The sequence below is a fragment of the Tremella mesenterica genome (assembly GCF_000271645.1).
Source record: "Tremella mesenterica DSM 1558 unplaced genomic scaffold TREMEscaffold_7, whole genome shotgun sequence".
NCBI classification, from domain to species: Eukaryota; Fungi; Basidiomycota; class Tremellomycetes; order Tremellales; family Tremellaceae; genus Tremella; species Tremella mesenterica.
In genome coordinates, this window is record NW_006711231.1 from 498,604 (window position 1) to 521,262 (window position 22,659).

Sequence of the window (22,659 nt, forward strand, 5' to 3'; positions counted from 1 at the left end):
CCGTTCTGAATGTGGCGTATGTGGCGTCACAGAAATTTGAACCATCCTATCCTGCCAGATTTTCTAACAATTCAGGTTGAAACCCACTCAACTCTGTATCGACATAAGGAAGAGTCTGACACAGGTTCACACCGTCTCAGCACCCCTTCGTCGACGAACTTCAGCTTCACTACTAGTCACCATGTGCGTGGAACTGCTTGGGTATGGCTAGATAGCTCATCAATCAGGTCCACCCCTGCTATCCTTGGTATCAACTTTGGCCAGTCTTACGCCTCTATAGCCGTCCTTGACAAGGTTTGTCCAGGTCTCTTTAACCATCCCCTCAAAAGAACTGACATCCGCAGGAAGGTCATCCAACTTGCATAGCCAACGAAGATGGAGAACGGCAGATTGCATGTGCCATCGCTTACGCCGGTGAAGAGGTCGTGCGTCTACTTCTTACATGGAATGAGTGGGGCATGACTGACGGGTAGTATATTGGAAATGGCGCAAAGCCACATCTTGTCAAGAATGGCAAAAACACCATTATGGGGTTCAGAAATCTGCTTGGGCACACGTGAGTCGTCACCGAGCCATCATCATGACCCATTTTGGCTTCTAGATTTATCCAACAAGCTCATAGAAAGTCTGACGTAGAAATTTCGCGGCGGACTCAACGATACTCTGCAATGAGTTCTGATGACCAGGTACGACCAAGTAGACCATACTGCTATCTTCACCGCCCCACTCATTCCCGAATCCGAGACACCCGCTTACACCGTCGACATCCTCATTCCTCCTCCCAAAATCGCCTCCGCACCCGGTCTCCGTTCAGCTGCAGCATCAGGAACAGCCACTCCCAATCCCGCCGCTCTCGAACCTGTCCCATCTACCAAAACCCTGACAGTACCAGAAGTCACCACACTCTTCCTCTCCACCCTTTTCGCCTCTGCGATCGACTTTCTGGGTACCAAACCCACCGCTTGTGTCATCTCCGCTCCAACTTGGTTCACACATGAACAGACTGATGCCCTGAAGGCAGCTGCTACTGCTGCCGGCATCAATGTCCTTCAGGTGTTGGACGAGGCTGCTGCGGTTTTGGTTGGGTACAGAGTGGGTCTGAGTGAGGAACGTAAAGAACGAGGCTTGCTAGGACAGCCAGAGGAGGGAGATGCGGGTGAAGTGGAGAAGAGGGATAAAAAGGTGGTGGTGCTTGACATGGGAGAGACTAGTTTGGGAGTATCGGTAATTGCTTGTTCAGAAGGAGAGTATACGGTCTTAGGGAAGGGGAGGGACGATAAGCTGGGTGGAAGGGAATTCGATAATTTGGTGAGTGAAGGGTTTCGAAGCCTCCTCCTTTAGTTCCACCTTTCTCCTTGCTGACCGATCACACCACTGAGGTGATGCATTTCGAGGATCGGTATCGAACTAGGTCAGGGTGGAAGAGGCGAGCGTGGCGTAAAAGTAAGGGATAGAAGCTGACGATGAAGCTACTCAAACACTTTGCCAAAGAATTCACGAAAAAAACCAAAGTCCCTCTTGACTTACCATGCGCCGAAGGTGCTCATGAAGCCGACAAACGGGCCGAAGCCAAGCTTCGTCTAGCTGTCGAACATACCAAACGTTCACTCTCGGCTAGTGCTGGTGCCGCGACCTGTGCAGTGGTGAGTTTGGGTTTGGCTAATTCATGCTCTCACCTTCATGCAAAGCCACAGACAACACGAGATCTTGCTAACGTATAGGAATCCCTCAAAGACGGAATGGATTTATCAACATCTATCAATCGACTCCGATTCGACTCCCTAGCCTCCTCAGTCTACCGTCAAGTCGGTTCCCGTCTCACTGACATCATCACCTCTAGCGGTTTATCCTTGTTACAAATAGACGAGGTACTCTTGGCAGGTTCATCTACCCTTTTCCCGGGTCTTCAATCCCATTTATCCCTCCTTGTACAACCCACGACACCAGTGACGTCTACTATCGATCCTTCTGAGGTGATCGCTATTGGTTGTGCTTTACAAGCTCTTCATCTGTCCACTCTAGACTCTGCTTTGAATTTGGACGAGGTGTTGGCTTTGGGAAAGAACGAGGTTCTAACTTTGGCTCAACCAATTGGGATTTGTCTCCCTCAACTTCACGCTTCCAATGGTGATGGGAATGAAGTGGAGATGGTAAAGATTATCGATGTCGGTGCTCCTTTACCTTCTCGAAGAAGAGTTGTCATACCTACTAGTGGAAAAGGAAAATACGGAGTGGAGATATGGGAGGGAGAAGATGAGGTGAAAGTGACTAAAATCGAAAAGACCGAGACTACGAAAGAGAAGATTGAAGAGGATGGAGAAGATGAAGAGGAGGATGATGAAGAGGATGAAGAAATCAAAACTGTCATTACTCTCAGAAAGACTTTGTTAGGTGCTGTCGAGATAGAAGTGGAAGAAGGGTCGGTGGTATTGGAAATCATCGTATCGCGTGGGGGTGGGGTGGAAATGAGAGCTTGGGAAGAGGGACATGAAGATAGGTCGGAGAAGTTTGAGATGTGAACCAGACCGACGATTTTCTCACTCCTCATCTGGGATCTGGGATCTGGAATCTGGGTTGTGGGATCTTATATTCTGATCTGATCAATGTGAGCCTGGACCTCAAGCGTGGAGATGTAGGAGTTTGGGAATGAACGGAGCAGTGTTTAGACATCTAGATATCTAGATGAAAATTGGTTTTGACAACAAAGACAAGATGAGAAAGAAGATTCAGTATCTCATGCATGGGGAGAATTATGAAAGATGACCATTTGTTGATTTTGTGAATATCATATTCACGTCGAGAAATTTGTGAATACATAAAGTAACAAACAATTCATGCATTGTTTCATGGGTTTATCGTAATTTTTTATCTTCGAAATAAACCTGAGCGTGAGCACTCGTACATCCCATAGTGATTCTTCAGCCTATCAATAGTATTTACCCTCCAACAACCAATATCCACTTTTACATGAGGTTGGAACAAAATGAAGTAGGGCAGAAGAGTGATATGGTACATGTACGATTCCCCCATACACATACACATAAAAACCTTTCATGATTCATGTCATCCCTCTCTTAGTACAAATCTTCGAAACAATCAAGACTTTCTCATGATCCATAACAAATCATCTTCCTACATATCTTATTCGAAAGAGACTCAGCAGACAGAAGACACCAAGTAAGCAAAAGGGAATCCTCGTCAAATATCATCTTCCTACATATCTTATTCGAAAGAAATCGAACAGACATAAGACACCAAGTTAAGCAAAAGGGAATCCTCGTAAAATAAAAAGGCAAAGGAAGCAGATGAAGAAATGTCAAATACAATTAAAGACTATAAGACTCACTCTTAAATGTCTCATTTGCCAAATAGCGGTTCCTACCAAAACCAAAATCTGTACTAAAGACCACCATACAGCTCTGGAATTTGTAGCTTCACTCAAATCTCGGAATTCAGCTTCTACTTCTCTCATATATCTTTGTTCTCTTTGGATATCTGTCACTTTTTTATTGAGGTCTCGAAGTTTTGTGACTATTGTAGTTACGTGAGATATGTCGGAGCTCTCCGTCAGTACATTTCTTAACTTTATCTCATCTCGTTGTTGTTGATTTCCATCTTCTGAATGACGGAATGTCGAAGATGAGAAAATATGATTTTAGACATTGGACTTCAATGGTGTGATGATTCTGACTAGCATATGTTTAGGTGAGTGAGAATTGAGACGATGATCATATATTTCTTTTCCCCCTTTCATATCGGACAAGAACTGATGATGTAGGAAGTCTTTCCTTTTGGTATTCAGGAAGGTAAAGAAAGCGTTTCGATTGAAGGGGATGCAGTCGGGAAATTCTCTTGGGGGAAGTATCCAACAACAAAGAAACGCTCACTCAATATCAACTTTAGAAGTCCCAACGTTGATATCTAAATACATTTTAATAACTTGTGTAGTGAGCCATCCACCGGTGATATTAGAATGTAAACATATTTTGTGATCTCCTATGGTGTCAGTTTGTGTTTTAAGATTTCATCTTCCTGATCCTTCACTTTCCTACACGAATCCTTACACTTATCAATCTTTCACTTCACAATCATTTGGATGAGGAATTAGAGATACGAGTCTCACGATTCTCACTTGGCACAATAACGGGTTTGTGAGCCGCTTCAAGCTATAAGGCAGGAAGCAGGAAGCAGGAAGCAGGAAGCAGGAAACAGGAAGCAGGAAGCAGGAAACAGGAAGCAGGAAGCAGGAAGCAGGAAGCAAGAAATCCCAGAGCTGATCGTTGACTTTGGACCAGACCCTTTTCTACTCTTCTTCCTCAAATCCGAAGTACTTCCTTCCATCGGACAAACAAGATATGATCGTGATGTGATACATCCAAGTTGAAGAATCAACAAGCCCAGAATTATCAAACACTCCATCCCCCTTGAAAAAACGTTGAGGTGAGAGCAACAATCAACCACGTTCACGACAAAACCAACATGATGGTCAAAAGTGAATTTCGACTCACCAGCATCATGCGAAGTGAATGTAAACCTTCCATCCGATGGTCCACGGGTATTTACGACAGTATGACCTGTTGATAATTCTTCAACATTTACGTGAATTCCCATAGTTTCTTCAGATTTCCAATTTTTTGAATCTTCATCATATAAGAATGCTCTGTAATGACCTATCTTATGAGTTGTTCCCTCCCCTTCTCCCCCTCCCCCCATTCCATTCCTCACACTCTCTCCCCTTCTCCCTATCTTTGTTTCCGTCTCCATCACCATTATATTACTCGTCTACAAGGAATGGTAAGTTGGTAGACCATATACGTCAAGAGGCTGATGAGTTCGCTGACAAGTGGGTAGGCCTAGATGTCACAGGTGTCTTGGAATGAGGTCTAGGTATGAATGAAGGAGTGAAGTCGGGAAGTGTGAGGTGTGAGAGTTGGGAATGAAAGATAGATGAGAGGTTGGACATGGAGGAAGGTTTGAAGATGATTAGAAGGATAGAGAGCATCTACTCACCTTCTACTATAGTCTCTGATGCTAGTTCTTCCAAAAAACATCTCTTCTCATTTGAATCAAAGTAAATGTGAAGTGCCTGTTCGTCAACCATGTCAAAGTAGGTGGTAGGTGAGAACGACTGACCAAAGCACTTTGGACCACTGACAACGCCGTCCACACGAGTAGAGGACGCATGGAGAGTGACTGCTGACTACTTCGTTATGGTTCAGAAGAGTGATGGTCAAGACAGATGTTGAGATGGAATGTACAAGGAGCCACGTGGCGGAGTGGCACTTGCCCCTTGCTGAAACAAGCGCTGATGGACATGGTTACTATACCGCACGAATGCTCACTGCAATGACCCATTGGCCATTAGACACAACCTGGACTCGGCGAGAGCGGGACAGCTTGAGGTACTCGAGCGCACCATATCCGTTGACAAAACACCATAGCAACAAGTCCAATACGTTCATCTCGTCATCTACAAGCGTCATAAACAATGCACGGAATAAAGGATATAGGTGTAAAGGTATAGAAAGAAAAAAAGCATCGTCCAGCATCATCAAGATACCACATGTACTCTTAAGCATTACTCGTCTGGGATGCTTGTTGTTGAGCCTTCGCGGAAGACTCTTTCAGCGCTAAAAGCTGTTTGGATCGGAAGGTCTCATAGTGGATATGAGCCGTGGTCTCGATGAGATCCTGCAGGTGGGTCCTAGAGGTCAGAAATGCTCTCCAAAGTTTTACTGGCCCGTCTGATTCATGGACCAGGCAAGGGGGGAAAGGAAAGACGGAGAAGATGTTGAAAACGTTGAAACAAATTGACTCACCGCGTCAAAAAGTTTCGTAGGTATACAAACTCGCAATGCCTTTCATCTTCAACGTTCACAATTCCCCAACGATGTTTACGAGCAGGGGTCGCCTTGCCGTCGATCACAATGGTACGTTCCGATCCGACCACGGCAAAAGGCTGCATTTCCTGACGAATGAGCTCAGGTTCAACCTCGATGATAGGCACTAACCCTGATACGCTCATTGAGCTGCAATTCCTCGTCATCGTTCTCGTCTGCGTCGAAGGGATAAAGACGAATCTGGTTATGTTGCATCTCAGACATGATCTGGCTGATCAGTACAATTCACACAATTCACACAAGCAAAATGACGTAGTTGACAGTTAGAATGAGAAGCGCACACGACACTCACTCTTTCCTTGAACAACGCCCTCTCCTCCAAGGTCAAAGAGTCCGACTTGGCGATCACAGGCACAACATTGACCACCTCTGCCAATTTCTTCAACACCACAATATCAATAGGCTTTAAAGTATGGCCTGTGGGGTTGATGAAGAATACGCAGCAGTGGATTCGAGTATCAGGGATGAACTTGTCTCGCATGGCGGTAAGCTCCTTACGGAGGTATGCCGAGTGTTGGTCCTTGATCTGAATACATTAGCTCTTGCAATCATTGTGATCAATTTTGCTGTGACATGATTTATAAGAGAGAACAAGTGAAGTCCACTGACGTATTTGATGATAGGTTCCCAACAGCCTTCATTGTTGATCTGGTCTCCATAACCGGGAGTGTCGATGATGTTCAGTCGAAGTTTGACACCATTTTCGACGATGACTACTAGTAAGTATTGTCGTGATGGACTCAATATGGATGACCGACCATGTGATTGAGGATGAATCTCGGTGGTGGCACGAGGGGAAATGTCCGGCTCAGTACGACCTTTTGAGTCGACCAGGTGGGAAGCAAAGAGAGTGTTGATGAGGGTTGATTTACCCAAGCCGGTTTGCCCTGCATCGAGTCAGCTCTCATTTATGACCTTATGGAGCTCGATCAAATCCATAGTATATGGATAACAGGGTATATGGAGCCCTCGACAAGAGCTGGCATTTGTTGGCAGAGGGAGGTATTCGTTCACGCGGTGAGGAATGCGTGACACTCACCGACGACTATGACATTGAATTGGAAACCCCGCTTCAAGAGCTTGTGCTCGATTTGCCGAGTGATAGCTGAGGGTCAGCATAGATAATCGGACCTTTCGTTGACTGCGAGCCCCTCGAAAGCCCAACGGGCAACCAGTGACACTCACAGTCGAAACCAACATATGACCCCGCGGTGATTTCCTCTGGGGTAGCGGTGGAGACGAGAGACGCTGCCATCTTTTTGGATCTATGTAGAGGGCTATATCAGAGACAGGGAGTACGATAGAGAGAGCAGGTGTGAGAGGAGGAGAGAAGAGAAGCAAAGCAACACGAGTAAGAGAAGGGGCGTACAGAGCAGCAAAACGTTGGATATGCACCAGCTCGGACCTCTTGGTGCTTGGGGTCCGAGCGTGGTCTTAGGATAAAACACAATAAATCCTAGAAAGAAATAATGAGATTGACTTCTTTTCTTCCACGCGACTGTTTGCGTCACCACTTTCCCCGCTCCCCCCAGCTCCCATCATTTCTTTTCCCATCTTTCATCTCACTCACCTCCACAGCCAATCACTGGCACAATTATCCTCTCATCGCCTCACACAATGTCCGCTCCACCCCCAGAGGTCTATCTGGCACCGGACTTTGAAGCTAGCACCCTGCGTGTGAGTCATATTCCCCTATCATATACACAGCTGACATCAAGGTTCCTCAATTGAGGTGAGTTTCAATATTCACTACCCGAGAATTGTGATCGATTAATACCCAGATCCATACTGCTAGAATATGATATTCCATTCCCGAGTACTTCTAAAAAACCCGAGCTCTTGACATTGTTCGAAACTAAAGTGAAGCCTCAAGCTGTGGTGAGTCAGTCAGCTGGGTGGCAATATACAAAGATTGACTCCAAGTCTGTACTGACATCGGCATCGAGAATCAAAGCCTCTGCTCAGGGAATAATCTCGGTATCTGAAAATGGTGACGAAGAGCTGGTGGAGCCAGTCGCAGCCACCGGTGCGAAGCGAGTTCGTGGAAAGCCCAAGAAGTCTGAGGTGAAAGAAGCCACAGAGCCGCCTCCCAAAAAGGCTCGAGGAAGGTCTAGACAGACTAGTGAGACCGACACTGCCGTTCCACCCACTACCAGACGCAGAGGGTCAAGAAACCCATCCATGGCCACAGAGGATGAAGATGCTGGAGCTTTGGCTGAAGTAGAAGATGAGGCGACTCCTGTGAGTTCGACCGACGTACAGTAAGGATAAGCTGACATCGAAGGCGCCTCGAGTCAGCCGTTCACGGCGTTCGGTCACATCGGCTTCACCAGCCTCGCTACCTTCCGCTCCTCCGAGCAGCCGTAGGAGGTCTGGCATACCTTCGTCTTCCTCTGTTGTATCCGAAACGCACGCGGCCAGCGAAAAATCAGTCCTCAAACGGCCAAGCAATTCTAAATTTGACAATGTGGTGGAGTTGGACCAGTTGGAGGAGATCAGTGAGCCTGAGGAGACACCGATCCCTGTATCTACTACCAAAAAGACGCCGAGGAAGTCTCGAGCCGATGAATCTGGATTTTCCGATTTCAACCCATTTCAGAGTGGGAGCGAAGAGGCCGCAGAAAGGGAAAGGAGACGACGAAAGGTTAGCATTCCATATCACTGGCCGGATTCGAGCTAATTCAAGTCATCTGTCGGCCTGTCCACTAGTAAGCCAAAGCAGCCCCGACTGTCAGAACCCGGGCGGATACCTCTGCTCGCCTCTCCTATCAAGTCGTCCCCGGCCCATTCGTCAGCTACTCCGAGCGCTGGTATACTCCGTCGAATGGGTCCCAGTCGTGAAAACTTGAAGCGGACGCCAGAATCGAAGTCTCGCCCCTTGGAGGAGCCGGAGGTACAGACCGAACATGCAGAGATCGATCGGTATAACCATCAACTTCAAGAAAAGGTGGCACGATTGTCCCGAAGCAACCCCGATGAGCCCACTGTGTCTATCACGACTCATATCGAACCCTCGACTAGTCTGGTTCGGCGGTCTCCCAGCATCCCATCCATCAAGGAACCTCGCGCTGCCATACCTCTCTCGATGTTGTTCTTGCTTTTGCTCAGCTTACTGGCAAACTTCAAGTCTCAATCTTCGGCTATCGGCTATTGCGATGCTGGTTCGTCGACGAATGACATTGCTCTTGACCGTCAAGGAGCCATCGAGGATGCTCGAGCATGCGTCGCGCGTCGGGCGACATTAGCACTTGACTCCCCTGAAATAGTCAAGCAGGTTCATTGTGATGCGTCGGCTTTGCCTCTTATCCCCTTTCTGCCCCAGCCTCTTGCCTGTACACCATGTCCGCAACATGCCGTTTGCGAGGAGGGTGATGTCATTGCCTGTGATAACGAGTATCTGTTGTCCGCTCATCCGTTGTCGTTCTTGGCACCAGTGTTCAATGGCCTGCCAGGTGTAGGGCCCGAAGCCTTCCCTCCGACATGCAAGCCAGACACGCAGAAGAAGAGAATGGTAGGTGGTTTGGCCATGGAGATGGAGAAGGATCTAGCAAAGGGGCGGGGATTGGTGGTTTGTGCTGGAATTGGGAAGGACGATGGGAGGCAAGGAGAGGGCGAGAGGTTTGGTATGGAAGAGGATGTTTTAAGGGAGCGGTACTCTTCACGTCGCGATGTGAGTGGTTGCTAGTCACTCTTGGGATCTGAGCTTTTGTTGACACTTCAGCCTCGCTATTCCCAGGAACAATTCAACGAGATCTTCGAGGCGGCGTTGAATGACTTGGTTGAGCATGACGATGTCATCGAGTCCATAGATGTTGAGTGAGTGGTCTGGAACGATGATCTGAGGGTATGTGATTGACACACAGTGGGAAGTCGTGGTATGCTGCGTCACGGACTGATTTGACGTTGGGTTGTCGCGCCAAGATTGAAAGTGTGGATCTCATGTCGAAGTGGAAATCTCAACTTGCTTGTGAGCTCTCAGGGCTTGTTGGATGTTAGACCGCCTTTCAAAGCTGACCTTTAGCTTCCGCTGCCGTCCTGACTGCCATCGCATGGCTGCGCTCTCTCATCCGCCAACACCAATCTGAAAAGTTCAAGGCGGAAGAACTTGCGCAAGTCGTTCTCAAGCGTTTACAAGATCAAGTGAGTCTTCCCTATCTAACACCTTCGCATACTTGCTTTCACTTTTTCAGTAACGTAAGTTAGGCTGAATATGCTGATCTGTAGGAATACCTGCATTATCTAGATCCAGTTCAAACTCCTCATTCCTTCCTACCCCCTGATCAAGTGCGTGACGTAGTCATGCCACCATCCGGCTCTACCACCTCTCGCGCTCGATTATGGTCCAAAGTCGCAAGATTGATAGAAAAGAACGCCAATGTGGCAGTGAGGGAACAAGAAGTGCGTGGAGAGGTTTGGCAAACATGGGAATGGACAGGGGTAGGTGAAAGACATATACGCTTTGAATGAGGAAAAAGAGATCCAGACTGTGGTGGCAGTCGGCGAACTGCTCGTGTGTCGTGCCATTCTGTGAGTTTTATATACATATATATTCTGGGGTTATCTGTGGAGAATGAAATGTGGATGTAAGATACGAGCTACTAGGTACTAGTCACATGCTGTGGTTCAATGAGGCCAGCCTGCAGCCTGAGCTAGAAGTCAGGTTGATTGTCCATACGCCATAGGTCATAGGTCATAGGTCATAGGTGGAGGTGGCAGCATGGCAGCATGGTAGCATCACGTCAACTATCTCGGACCTGATCCCTTTCTTTCTTTCTTGCCTCTTCTCTTTCTTTCCCATTTCTCATTCTGAGTACCACTGCAAGTTACAGAAGAAAGAAATCATCATAACGTCCCTCTTCACATTCTCTTCCATACATATCGACATTTCCTGGTTCATACCCCTGTTCATCTCTCTCTTCACCCTCTTCATCTGGCGAACCTTCCTCAATTCATTTAAGATGGTATGTCCCTATCATTCCTTTCTTTTCCTTTTCCGACCTTTTTCAACTCTCTGACCAATCTCCTTGGAGATTTATTTCCTCACAAATTGGGCTATGTTATAAGAAAAGGAGATAATATAGATCAAAAGCTGATGTTAGCCACCGAATTCGAAAGAATCGGCAGTAACGGATTTCAGAGCGGTTACTGGTGCTTCGTACGTTTTCTCCTTTTTCGGACCGTTTGTTGTTCTGTTCCCTTCACCTTTTTGATTCTTCTTCAGGTGAGATGAGGAACGAATGGAGTGATCTCTTCATCTGCCTGATCCTTTCTACGTGCTATGAGGATCAGATGGATGAGAGGAGAGAGTGATCCCTTCGCCTCTCTGATACTTCTCTGGATGATATGAGGAACAAATGGGAAATGGATGAGGGGAGAGAGTGATCCCTTCGCCTCATGATCTTCCTCGAGTTGATATGAGGATCAAATGGTTGAGAGGAGAGACTAATTCCTTCGCCTCTCTGATCCTTCTCTAGATGGATATGAGGAACAAAACGATCAGAGGATAAAGTACTCTGGGGACGTAGGCATCGAGTTGAGAACTGAAGGACAGGTTGGCAACTGCTAAGACGTATCTCAAGACGTACAAAACTGTGGATGCTGTGAGTTTGTAATTCTTAATCTCATCATCACCATTCTTGCCTACAGAGTTGCATATCTCTTATCAGTTCTGTCTGTGTTATCTCCAGCCAGCTCTCAAGATTTCACATGTGCTCATTTTCCAGGCTCTAGACGCTTTTTATGATCGACAATCTTCTCAAACAGCTGGATCTTCTACAAAAGCCCAAGAAAAGAAATTAGGAGAGATATGGGAAAAGTTCAAAAGTTTGTGTTTTCTCAAATCTCCTCTCTCCTCTATTTTCCCCATATCTTGAGCCCCTCCTGCGCAATGAAATGAAACTGACAGTCAGCCCCCGGCGAGAAGATCGTCACTATAGATGGTACTATGCAACTTTGTGAAGAGTTGGAGATCGATCCTGCCTCCGTGAGTTTCTTTCGAAATGGTGATATGACGCTGAATGAGTAGGATGCAGTGTTATTTTGTCTAGCGTACGATTTAGGATCGAAAACGACTGGGGAATGGGAGAAAGAACCTTGGGTAGCAGGGTGGATGGGTATGTCTGGGAAGTGAGTGTCTACTCTCTTCAGTTATAGCAGGGCTGCTATGGGGTATCGCTCCCCAGTCGACGCTTCACACGTATCCGTTACTTCTCTACCTCCTTCTATCCCGTTGCGCTCAATTGTACCTCGCTTTGCGTCCTGTATATCCCAATGTCACTATCTGATGCCCTCTGGGCCGCCCCGGCGAAGATGGAGAAGGAAGCGAGCACATTCGAACTTTGGCTGATGTGAAGTATCGATTCCATTGAGGGTATGAAATCTCATCTTCCTATCCTGCGTCAACAACTACTTCAAGATCCTCTTTACTTCAAAAAAGTATATATGCATACATTCGACCTTGCCAAAGCTCCCGGAGCTCGAACTTTGGTTCTTGACACTGGTATGTTATGACGTTTTTCGCATCTCCTAATCTACCCTCCCCATCATTCATCATCTCTTTCTCAACCCCCTCGTTTCATCGTTCGCATGAAATCGAGCATTTGGTATGTCGGTGAATTGTGTGACTGACATATAGCCATCGACCTATGGACTTTATTCATCCTTCCTGCACTCGAATCTATCCCTTCTGCTCTGGCCAGACAACCCAACGGAGCTGACGGAATCGACGGAAATATCGACAATCCTCCAGAATTTGGGAAAGAAGAATTCGAACTTTGGTTAGATTTCCAACGAGAGAGAGGGAAAGCAGTATCGAAAGATACTTGGAGTTTATTCGTTGATTTTATAAGAACTATTGATAAAGATTTCAAGACTTATGATGATCAAGGTGAGTTTTGTGTGTTTGCAGCTACCACACTTTTATCCCTCGATTCTCCCCTTTTCCGTGTCATTATAAGGAAAGGGAAAAACACTGCAAGATTTGTCACCCCCTTCATGCCCTTGTACAGTTGTGTCTTTCCTCCTCATATTGGCGGGACATATACTGGATCAGTTACAAGCGATGACTCATGGAGACGTCATGGATACTAATGGTCAGCTGCTTGGCCTTCAACCATTGACGATTTTGTTGATTATGTCAGAAAGAAGAAAAGTCTGTGATCTGTGAAGATTTTGATAATGTGAGATGGCGTAAAGTAGCATCGAGAAGTAATGAAAAGATGTTATATGCATGTATCTCTCACTTCCTCATCACTTGTCTATCACACCGTCATCAATCAATAGGTCAATTCAGGAACTTTGACCAAACGAGGACACGGTCGCTCTGTGAGTATCCTCACTTCTGTCCTCAAACCGATGTTACTTTACCCTACCGAATTTGATATACTTCTCACTGTACCTGAACCACGAACTCTTCATGGAAGCAGACATACACAGATGAGATACAAGGAGAAACCTCGGATTCTGGTCCGGGGAGAGAGAACATGAGGATTGCAACATGAATAATCATGATGATATCGTTCACATGCATATTGTATACGAATACCCCTCAAACCACTTCATACTTCTCAACAGTCAATACTTTTTCTTGACTGAAAACCACTTCTTCACCATCCAACATGACCGCTTTCGTCACGTCCACATCTGGTAAACTACCAGCAGCGACGAATGCCACGTTGACAGGGAAAAACGTATCGGGGTCTGTACCATCACAAGTGAATTCTAAATTACCCGTAGGAGAATCAGAGGAGATGGTATCGATTGACCATATCAACGAAGAACGTTCTGCTCTCCAATCTACATCTGGTGTGGAGACTGTAGGTAGAGAATCAGGAGGGAATGGGATAGAGATGAGAACGTTACGGAGTGTTAAATGAGGGGATTCAAGTTCGTATTCTACTGCAATATCTGATTTCCCATCTCCGCGAGGTTGAGGCCAACATGTGACTGTAAAGTCAGCATTCACACACTTTAACTCCCTTCCTTCTTTACATACTCGCAGTAAACGCGAGGTAGAAAAGTAGGAGTGAAGGAAACTTGAGAGGATATCAGTGGCAAAGATGAAGATGAAGTGTGATGTGGAAAAGAAGACTTCAAGACGACTCACTGGAAAGAGGAACATTCGATTCATCCTTCGCCGTCATCCTCCATCTTAACACACCCAACCCTTGTCCCACGGGAAAGCTCCTACTAGGATCTTTGAGTGCGATGATCTTCTCCCCAGATGGAGAAAACTTCGCAACGTTCGGATGTTGTTTAAATTGCAACTCTGTATAATCCTTTGGAGCAAGAGTCAAACGAAGTTTAGACAAAGCAGCATCGGTGATACGTAGATCCAAATCACCCTTCAGTTCAAAAGACTGTACACCTCCATCGCGCAAAAGAGTAATTGCAAGTTGTTCTTTGATTGTAACGTGAACACTTCCCATCAGACGTTTCCTCTGTCACAAATTCGTCGAAAACTTACCTGTCTTGCTCCACTTTGTCCAAAACATCTGCAGAGACCTCAACGACAGGTTCTGGTTCTGAAACAGCAACAGGTTCAGGCTCGATATCCGGTTCTTCAACTTCACCTCCCAAGGCAGAGATTAAATCAGATTGTTTTCCCTTCTTTCCTCCAAGTTTCATACCAGTCCCCTTGAACGCAGGCTTTTGAGCTTGAGGTGCAGGACTTGGTGCTCGGTATTCCTGTGTTGGCACTTCGTACCTCGGTACACTCGAGTACGCCCCAGCCATACCTCCCCCACCATATCCACCAGTAGAAGCGGCTGCTGCTCCTAATTGAGCTCGCTTTTGTTGTTCTCGACGTTGCATCTCGAGTTGCTTTGCACGACGTTTCAATTCTTCTTTCGCTTCTGCCTCTTTGTTCCGAGCGATGATCTCTTGTATCTTTTCCTCATGAGATTCACCTTCGAGTACATTACGGACTTGAGAAAGAGATACAGATTCTTTGTAGCCGAGAGAGACAACTTCATCGAAAGCACAGAGAAGGTCGAAGGAATGATGAAGGATAGCTGGTTCGGACATTGCTGGGATCAAGGAGGCTATGATGCGGACGAGAAGTTGTAGGGTCGACATGTCCTGTGAGGTCAGCGGGAAGAACAGAAACTCTCGATCCATATCTTTCAACAGAAGAATGCAAGCAATAATGACCTGTCTGGAGCCATAAACGGGTGTAGGTTGAGGGATGGATTGGACACATACCTGAATGACGTTTGACCCTTTATTAGTGATCAAGAGCACGTACAGCTCTTCGAATGGCTGATACACGAACCGAACATCGTTGGTTTCCACGTGAGTATGCTGAGAGTTGGGAGTGATGAGTTTGGGGAAAGAAGCTAAAAGACTGTCTATTCTTGATCGAGGCATGGGGCGGAACTGTCTGGAGAGGAGCGCTGTGAGTTAGGGTAGCTCTGGAATATACGGGTGTGAGCTCACGTTTACCGCTGCGGGTACAGACGGAAGCTGCCAGAACCACCTGTATGTCAGCTTAGAGACCTCCCTGCCAGTCGCTTCAGCTCACCATTTTGGCAGTCGGTGTACAGTCGAGTAGTTAGTTATGGGGGGTGTAGGTGTAGGCGAGCAACGCGATGCAGGACGTCAGGTGTCAGACATCGCGGTGGAATGCACTCAGGAGAGGGAAACGCCGTAAGACCGAGTATGTGGCGCTTGTCCTCGTCCTCAAAGTCCAGACGCAAACCTACCCACCCACACTCTCTTCTCTCACTTTCTCTCGTTTTCTTTTTTCCATTTTCTCTTTCTCTTTCTCTTTTCCATCTCTAAATTTTCCGGGCTTTGAGCACTCACGTCTCTCGTCTCTAGTCTCTAGTCTCTACTCTTACTTCTCACATACCGTGTCTCTTCCCGTTTCGCTTTCTGCTTTCTCTCAGTCTCTTTCACGTCGCAAGAATCACTCAACGTGTCCCAGGTCGCCGCGCAATTTCCCTCCTTCCTCCTTTGCTGATCTCACTCCATAGATTCCACCACACTCCATCTGAGTATCTTCCATAATCACAATGACATCAACTCAACCTTACTCGACATTCGGTCTCACACCTGGTAATCATGCCGAAGCTCCTAAAAAGCCCCATCTCTATGTCGGCAACCTATCCCCTCGCGTAACGGACTACATGCTCACGGAAATTTTCGCCGTAGCTGGTCCCGTTGTCAACGCTAAAATCATTCAAGATCGTAATTTCCAACATGCCGGTTTCAATTATGGTTTCGTCGAATATATCGATATGCGTTCAGCCGAACAAGCAATCCAAACGCTCAACGGGAGGAAAATCTTTGATGCGGAAGTCAAGGTTTAATTGGGCATATCAAGGTCAGCAGAATAAAGAAGACACGCAGCATCATCACCACGTGTTCGTAGGAGATCTGAGTCCTGAAGTCAACGACGACGTGCTCGCCAAAGCTTTCGGGGCGTTTGGGAGTATGAGTGAGGCTAGGGTTATGTGGGATATGAATTCTGGAAAGAGTCGTGGTTACGGTTTCTTATCATTCCGGTGAGTTCAGCGTCTCATCCACTTACCTTCTCCATTCTTCCTGAGACCCACTATGATCTTCTTTGCCGTATTTGTGGTTTCGTCAGCCGTCGTAGCACTCACAAGCGTTGTCAAGGAGAACGTGTAATAACAAGACATGTCTAATGAAATTTTAGAAAGAGAGAAGACGCCGAACAAGCTATTAATACGATGAATGGAGAATGGCTAGGTTCTCGCGCTATTCGGGTCAACTGGGCAAATCAAAAAACGCAAACGGGTAGTTCGGGCGGTATGGCATCTATGGGTACCAACAGAAGCGCCTCCGGTGGACCTCCTCCAATGCCTCCTTCATCTTACACAGCTCCCGTCGGTGGAGTCACTCCAATGGCTCAACCATATCGTCCACCCCCTCAACCAGCATATAGTTCACCTTCATATACCGCGCCATCTTACGGTCATTATCCCCAACTCACATCTTCACCAACTCCTGCGGCACCCATCGCTCCTCTTGCCCCTGTGATCCCTGGCGTCCCACCCGCAGGAGGTGTACCGGCAGCAAGTGCGACACCTGTGATCCCTGACAATTGTACCCTGTTCGTTGGTAATTTAGGCCCATACGTCACCCAAGCAGAGTTGACACCTTTGTTCCAGACATACGGCTATGTAACCGACATCCGCATGCAAGCCGATCGTGGATACGCTTTTGTCAAATTGGACACGTCACAAGCTGCTGTTTCAGCCATGGCAACTTTGCAGAATACGATGGTGCAAGGTCGACCTCTGAAGATTCAATGGGGGAGAGAGAAACCTGCTGAGGCTGCTCAAGCTGGCTGGGGTCAATCACAGTATCCTGTGAGTCAATCTTGATCCACCTTCACCTCATCTTATCGCGGAATCTTTGCCCAACCCTTATCTCACACTCTGGCCCATATATCAAAACCCAGCCTCCATATCCAACCTTTTTTTCGTCGTGACGAGCCCCTACTTGCCTGTGCGAGATTCCCATCAAGTTTCGTAGACAGTAGGGATAAGCTAACTCAGGTAGCAAGTCGACTACTCACAATACGGCTACTACGGGGGCTATGCCTATGGCCAACAAGGCGCCCAACAGCAAGGTTGGGATCAATATTACGGTCAAGGTGGTCAAGGTTGGGGTGGATATTACAGTGAGTTTCAACTCTTCATCCACACCTACCTATTCGATGATTCCTTCACCTCATATGGCGGTGTGCTGACTAAAGATCAAGACGGAACTCAACCCGCACAGACGCAATGAGATTGTTTGAACTCTAGCATAATTCTCGTTAATGCGCATGTGATTGTAATGCATCGACATGTGATCTACACCTTATGACATCTTTTGGCTTCTCCCTCCTGATCTAACATGCTTGTGAAATTGCTCGACAATCGTCTCCAAATCCTTAATTGTCCATACGCCGGATCTAATTCATCTGTATGGTATCTTTCCCAGACTTATCTTCAACATGAGCGGGGTAATCTGGTGGACCAGGATGGTTGAATCCATTCCCCGCATATTGATCTGAAACATCGTTATTGTCGTACATGATAACATCTTTGTCTCCATCGATTTGACCATGTTCGATATGTTGATACATTGTTTGCGAGTGAGGGATGTGTGGTGATAGATGAGTCTGTAGTAACGGTGAAGAGGACTGTAACGGAGAGAATGATGTGGCATGTGGGAAAGGTGAGGACAATTTCGTCTGTGGTATCGTTGGAGAAGACAAATTGGGTATTAGATGTTTCTGTGATTTCGTAGGTGACGAGAACTTTGGAGGAGATGACAATTTTTCAGAAGGAATAGAAGAAGTAATCTGTTGAATTCCATACTCTTGTTCTTTGTCAAGTTGATTTCCAATCAATTCTGGGCTTTTGTTCAAAGGATTTTCAGGTCCTAATTGTGAAGGTGATCTTACAAATGGACCTATTGATTCTCTTTTCACACCTAGTCTGAGCTTGATACCACTTCCTCCTGTTCCACCACCACTCACTCCACCTCCTGTCCCATCTAAATTGATAGGACTTACTGCTCCACCTCCATGAACACCTGGCCATCCGATGCTCGGTGACGAAACCTTTCGCGTGAAATCACCGGGAGTAAGACTTCCTTCTCTTGGACTTGCACTTCTATCACCTTCACCAAGTTTGATTCGAATTTTAGCTTTCTCCTTCGTCCCTAATCCTGACACGAACTCGACTGCGTCCTGAGTTGAATCTGTATTAGACACGTTGACTGCCATTCGAGGTGTTTCCCCTTCTGAAAACTTTATGACTTTCCTTCCGGTAGGTAATTCACCACTTGCCCATCTTTTACTACCTCGAGGACCTTGATCCCAAGTTGATTTATACTCTTCCCTTTTCTCCTCTCCTTCTGTTTTCCCTCGAGCTCGAGAAAGAGCTACAGCATCGGGACCATGAATGGATTCACCATACAACATCAACTGTCCGTTTTCACGTTTGAACGCTAATGGTGTACGGAGAGATGTGAGTCTTTCTCTTAATCCTGGAGGGAGATTAGGAGAGCGCATAGATTCCAACAGATGTGAGAGAAGAGTGGGTGCCAGTCGATGAAGAGGTACAAGTCTTGAGGGTAGTGTAGGGGTATGTGAGGGTACTATAGGGGTTATACGTGGACCTGGAAGGGATGAAGATGCTAAAGATAGAGTTGGAATAGGTGTTAGAGGTGGGAAAGGAGAACGACGAAGATGTTCGGATAATTGCCAACGAAGTTCATTCTGTTGTAATGTTACAGAAAGGTCTGATGCTGTTGCTGCGTAGGTAGACAGTAGAGATTTCAAAGAGGAAGGAGTGGGAGCAAAGACGTCGAGGTCACTGATGGGATTAGATGTTAAGGGATCGCTGAAGGTGGAGGAAAGAGAGGAAGAGGAGAATGTAGAACGAGTACGGAACTTCTCTTCAAGGGAAAGTTTAGAAGATTGGATGGAGAGTGGTAGAGCTGCCAAAGGGGCGTGAGATGAGGCTGGGTCAGACTCATTTGGGAGAGGTGGAAGCCATAATAAATCTGGTGAATAAGGTCGCAGTATTATTAATGGATACGAAGAGGTTGATGAGGGTTCTTCTTTGACCAGTGTGGAGCTAGACCCTGTGAGGGTGGAAGATAAATGACCGTTGGGGGATGAGGGTGGACCATCGGATTCACTGTGAACTTGCTTGCCATTTTGTATGGGGGATGAGGTGCTATTCTCTCCTTCTTCGTCGTCGGTAGAATCCTGATCTGGTGGGATCTCGTCTATAGGAACATAAGACATGTGAAATAATTCTTCCTCGTGATCGGTCGATAATCCCTCTCGCAGATATGCTATTGATAAGTTTCAATTTCGTCCCATAATAGATAAAACATGAGCGGGAGTCGTACAAGCTATCGATAAAAAGATGAGTGAGGTGAACGAATTGATACGAATAGGGATGTAAGGAAAGAAGAAGGAACACCATTCACATGTCAAATCCTCCATTTCACCCGTCAACATCGATCTACTCTCCCTCTCCGCCGTCCAATCCATTACCTCTTCGACTCCACTACCCATCTCCCTCAACACCACAGCCACATCCATCGCCCCGGGCTTCCCTCGTCCGGCCATATGGGCCCGCTGTACACATTCTGTAGCGACTACCTGAAGGTATCGTCCAAGCACCGAGGAGAGGGAGAGGGAAGCGGCGCGAGAAGTCGAAGCGAACCCTGCTTGTGACAGAGCATGAAGTACGGCGAGATGCAGGATGGCCTCTGGGGATGCCATGACGACTGATGTGAGGGTCAGATGGCCATAAACCCCGAGTCGAAAGTCAGGACGTTGGGTCAAGTTGAAAAGGAACACGCGAAGACGAGGAGCAACATGCGGCGGCAAGATAGGAAGGGAAGGTGGGATCGAGTGCCACACCCGGATCAATTATCGGTGTTTTGGAAATATCGCCGGTTGAAATCTTGGGTGAGTTTTTGACAAACGACCGATTGATCATACTTTCATCACATTTCTCCTACCCCTATACCCCACTTTCTTTCAAACAGACTTCATCAGTGAGTGTTCGATATCGATAGAACAGGCAAAGGGTGCTGACAGTGGAAGAAATGGCCGAAGAGGAACATCATGAGACGTTCGAGGCCACCGGGGCCGGGGCTTCTGAGACTTTCCCGTGAGTGCTTGTTGGCTTTTTCTTTTTCTTTTTCTGTGTCACAGCAGGAAGATGAAATAATGGTCATGTCAAGAAGATGAGTAGATGATGTACGACAGGACGATTGAAGTATTGAGGCGAGGTTTGGTAACAGAAAGATCAGTCACAATAAGGAACCATGGGGAGCGAAAGGGGGGGTGGTCGTGGTGGAATGAGAAGCAAGAATGGTGCTCACCCTATCTAGCATGCAATGTTCGGCTCTCAGGAAGAACGGTCACGTAGTCATCAAGGGTCGTCCTTGCAAAATTGTTGACATGTCGACCTCCAAGACCGGAAAGCACGGTCATGCCAAAGTCCATCTTGTGGCCATTGATGTGGGTATACTTCTTGATCCACGTTAATTACGGCCGCTCATACTACAGATCTTCACTGGTAAAAAGCTTGAAGATATTTCGCCGTCTGTGAGTGGACATATTCCGCACCCACTCAGCACCCCCTCACCCCCCCAACCCAGTCCCATTCGTATGACAATTTGGGCAAACTGAGCCTTGGAAGGATGCAATGTCAAGTGGATTTGAGCAGACGAACTCATAATCAGACCCACAACATGGACGTACCTCACGTCAGGAGGGTTGAATATCAGTTGCTTGACATCCAGGATGTAAGTTTTTCTTCCTCTCATCGGAGGAAATCTGTCGTCCTTTTTCTGACCCAGCAGGGATTCCTCAACTTGTTGGACAGTGACGGTAACCCGAAGGATGACGTGAAGCTACCAGACACGGAAATTGGTGTCCAGCTTAAAGCCGCCTTTGATGAGGGTAAGGATCTTATGGTGACCATTGTTTCAGCTATGAGTGAGTTATGATTCCTGCTGTCTGTCATTCATCGATCTACACCTATTACAATCCTGATTGATATTTGGATTGCAATTGTGCGGTCAGACGCCATATGGGGAAACAAAGTTTTGTGCAGTGCTGATCCGTTCAGAGGAGGAACAGGCTATTTCTTTCAAGGAAGCCCCTCAGGGAGCTTAGACGAGTCATTTCCCACGCTGCATCCCGTCATATACAAACGCATACGAGCCAACAGACGACGCATGACCTTTTGACTTGTCCCGTGTTCCCGTGCTTTTGGTCGTGATTAGCTAGCTATTCATGTGCATTGCGTGACGACTAGTGCTGCAGCAATTGTCTGGGTATTGTGGCATACCGAGCAGTGCATATCGAGCCATCAGTTGTGACCTTCTCCCTTCATGAGTCGTCGAACACACAAGGTCTTAGAGAGGTCACTGGCCACTGGATCATGGATCACTGGCTGGATGGATGGGCTGAATCGCTGAGCGTGTCCTGAACCTTCGAATTTGCAAGTTGGGCGGTGAGAGTGAACGGTGACTTTGCCGGTGACACATTCATCAGCCCAGCTTCACTTCCTTCCTTTTCACTTGCACATTCCTTGAGATCCTCTGTACTTTTCTTACGTTACCCCCTCTCTGAGCTAACACTCCTCTCCTATCACTATAAGCAAAGTGACACAATGTCCCAAGCATCATCATCATCATTACCATCCACCACCATCCTAGTTTTGCACGCTCATCCTGACCCTCTCCCTTTCTTGTCTCGTAAGCCTATTCTTACCATCTTCAGACCGCCCTGACAGTCAGGCCTAACTTCCGCTTCAATTATCCCCCCCGACGTTGCCTTAAATGAAAAGCAGACGTGTCTGCCATGGAAGATAGATAACAAATACTACACCGCCGATGTAAACCTGAGGGTGGTTCCCGTCGGTTCAGCATCATCCGTAGGCAATACGGAAGGGATACAAGTGATCATTTTTCTCTTCGAACATTTAGTGCGTGGTCTTTTCTTCTGTCTCTAATCACTCATATATCCTTCTCGAACCCTTCGTCGTTGCCTTGTGTTGTCATACATGACTACTTGTGGGCTTCATACTCTATACCTCCTCCTGTTTCTCTCAACATACACGTTCGTCATAATTCCTTCCCCTATTTACCTCTCTCGGCTCTCTCCAGTCTGCTGAAAACTGGCAGTCTATCTTCGTGTATCCTCCGAGATGTATCTGTGATGACTACGTCCTGGGTGAAACTGACTTTTTAGCCTGACAAGCTA

At 46.9% G+C, this 22,659-nt stretch overlaps 9 protein-coding genes across 9 annotated transcripts; 5 read left to right on the plus strand and 4 right to left on the minus strand.

Annotated features, from left to right (window-relative positions):
• The first annotated feature begins 99 nt into the window (after nt 1-99).
• On the plus strand, nt 100-2,854 carry TREMEDRAFT_39559 (uncharacterized protein). The gene is made up of 7 exons (XM_007005275.1): nt 100-183; nt 228-294; nt 345-425; nt 474-556; nt 687-1,308; nt 1,470-1,643; nt 1,722-2,854. Coding segments are annotated over exons 1-7 (1,827 nt in total). The 5' UTR covers nt 100-181; the 3' UTR covers nt 2,520-2,854.
• TREMEDRAFT_31774 (uncharacterized protein) lies at nt 2,853-5,101 on the minus strand (the record flags this gene model as incomplete). Its single annotated transcript, XM_007005228.1, has 5 exons — nt 2,853-2,882; nt 3,347-3,560; nt 3,888-3,996; nt 4,509-4,670; nt 5,011-5,101. 5 exons carry the CDS (start codon nt 5,099-5,101, stop codon nt 2,853-2,855), a joined length of 606 nt encoding a protein of 201 aa, XP_007005290.1.
• A 470-nt stretch (nt 5,102-5,571) lies between these two features.
• TREMEDRAFT_31981 (uncharacterized protein) lies at nt 5,572-7,155 on the minus strand (the record flags this gene model as incomplete). The annotated part of the gene is made up of 8 exons (XM_007005254.1): nt 5,572-5,704; nt 5,820-5,968; nt 6,012-6,107; nt 6,193-6,426; nt 6,510-6,616; nt 6,659-6,787; nt 6,940-7,005; nt 7,086-7,155. 8 exons carry the CDS (start codon nt 7,153-7,155, stop codon nt 5,572-5,574), a joined length of 984 nt encoding a protein of 327 aa, XP_007005316.1.
• Nucleotides 7,156-7,517: 362 nt separating this feature from the next.
• TREMEDRAFT_39562 (uncharacterized protein) lies at nt 7,518-10,490 on the plus strand (the record flags this gene model as incomplete). Its single annotated transcript, XM_007005276.1, has 10 exons — nt 7,518-7,577; nt 7,619-7,632; nt 7,682-7,778; nt 7,824-8,156; nt 8,185-8,544; nt 8,587-9,570; nt 9,622-9,716; nt 9,764-9,867; nt 9,922-10,040; nt 10,125-10,490. 10 exons carry the CDS (start codon nt 7,518-7,520, stop codon nt 10,365-10,367), a joined length of 2,409 nt encoding a protein of 802 aa, XP_007005338.1. The 3' UTR covers nt 10,368-10,490.
• A 959-nt stretch (nt 10,491-11,449) lies between these two features.
• Nucleotides 11,450-13,058, plus strand: TREMEDRAFT_31681 (uncharacterized protein; the record flags this gene model as incomplete). The annotated part of the gene is made up of 7 exons (XM_007005224.1): nt 11,450-11,500; nt 11,624-11,723; nt 11,810-11,883; nt 11,926-12,026; nt 12,254-12,399; nt 12,535-12,786; nt 12,997-13,058. Coding segments are annotated over 7 exons (786 nt in total), but the record flags the coding sequence as incomplete, so codon positions are not given.
• Nucleotides 13,059-13,404: 346 nt separating this feature from the next.
• TREMEDRAFT_44480 (uncharacterized protein) lies at nt 13,405-15,447 on the minus strand. The gene is made up of 6 exons (XM_007005300.1): nt 15,421-15,447; nt 15,336-15,375; nt 15,102-15,292; nt 14,365-14,978; nt 14,005-14,318; nt 13,405-13,844 (listed from the first exon to the last, which is right to left on the minus strand). Exons 1-6 carry the CDS (start codon nt 15,421-15,423, stop codon nt 13,447-13,449), a joined length of 1,560 nt encoding a protein of 519 aa, XP_007005362.1. The 5' UTR covers nt 15,424-15,447; the 3' UTR covers nt 13,405-13,446.
• Nucleotides 15,448-15,619: 172 nt separating this feature from the next.
• TREMEDRAFT_71869 (uncharacterized protein) lies at nt 15,620-17,754 on the plus strand. Its single transcript, XM_007005498.1, has 6 exons — nt 15,620-16,204; nt 16,230-16,405; nt 16,561-16,673; nt 16,803-17,236; nt 17,430-17,550; nt 17,626-17,754. The coding sequence occupies exons 1-6, from the start codon at nt 15,914-15,916 to the stop codon at nt 17,658-17,660; spliced, it is 1,170 nt and encodes a 389-aa protein (XP_007005560.1). The 5' UTR covers nt 15,620-15,913; the 3' UTR covers nt 17,661-17,754.
• Nucleotides 17,755-18,317: 563 nt separating this feature from the next.
• Nucleotides 18,318-20,160, minus strand: TREMEDRAFT_63123 (uncharacterized protein; the record flags this gene model as incomplete). Its single annotated transcript, XM_007005384.1, has 3 exons — nt 18,318-18,329; nt 18,397-19,724; nt 19,863-20,160. 3 exons carry the CDS (start codon nt 20,158-20,160, stop codon nt 18,318-18,320), a joined length of 1,638 nt encoding a protein of 545 aa, XP_007005446.1.
• Nucleotides 20,161-20,371: 211 nt separating this feature from the next.
• Nucleotides 20,372-21,711, plus strand: TREMEDRAFT_71870 (uncharacterized protein). Its single transcript, XM_007005499.1, has 7 exons — nt 20,372-20,438; nt 20,488-20,554; nt 20,778-20,907; nt 20,956-20,994; nt 21,132-21,194; nt 21,252-21,387; nt 21,521-21,711. The coding sequence occupies exons 2-7, from the start codon at nt 20,490-20,492 to the stop codon at nt 21,565-21,567; spliced, it is 480 nt and encodes a 159-aa protein (XP_007005561.1). The 5' UTR covers nt 20,372-20,438; nt 20,488-20,489; the 3' UTR covers nt 21,568-21,711.
• The last annotated feature ends 948 nt before the right edge of the window (nt 21,712-22,659 follow it).

Excerpts from the sequence above, each read along its gene's own strand:
- TREMEDRAFT_44480 (XM_007005300.1), bottom strand. Across the intron at positions 15,293-15,335 it reads CTGTACCCGCAGCGGTAAAC|CGCTCCTCTCCAGACAGTTC; the intron begins GTGAGCTCACAC and ends CCTAACTCACAG. Across the intron at positions 14,319-14,364 it reads GACAAAGTGGAGCAAGACAG|TGTTCACGTTACAATCAAAG; the intron begins GTAAGTTTTCGA and ends TCTGATGGGAAG.
- TREMEDRAFT_39559 (XM_007005275.1), top strand. Across the intron at positions 1,309-1,469 it reads GAAGGGAATTCGATAATTTG|CTACTCAAACACTTTGCCAA; the intron begins GTGAGTGAAGGG and ends CTGACGATGAAG. Across the intron at positions 1,644-1,721 it reads GTGCCGCGACCTGTGCAGTG|GAATCCCTCAAAGACGGAAT; the intron begins GTGAGTTTGGGT and ends GCTAACGTATAG.
- TREMEDRAFT_71869 (XM_007005498.1), top strand. The coding sequence starts at position 15,914 with ATGACATCAACTCAACCTTACTCGACATTCGGTCTCACACCTGGTAAT. Across the intron at positions 16,406-16,560 it reads TACGGTTTCTTATCATTCCG|AAAGAGAGAAGACGCCGAAC; the intron begins GTGAGTTCAGCG and ends ATGAAATTTTAG. Across the intron at positions 17,551-17,625 it reads AGGTTGGGGTGGATATTACA|ATCAAGACGGAACTCAACCC; the intron begins GTGAGTTTCAAC and ends TGCTGACTAAAG.
- TREMEDRAFT_71870 (XM_007005499.1), top strand. The coding sequence starts at position 20,490 with ATGGCCGAAGAGGAACATCATGAGACGTTCGAGGCCACCGGGGCCGGG. Across the intron at positions 20,908-20,955 it reads TCCATCTTGTGGCCATTGAT|ATCTTCACTGGTAAAAAGCT; the intron begins GTGGGTATACTT and ends CTCATACTACAG. Across the intron at positions 20,995-21,131 it reads TTGAAGATATTTCGCCGTCT|ACCCACAACATGGACGTACC; the intron begins GTGAGTGGACAT and ends ACTCATAATCAG.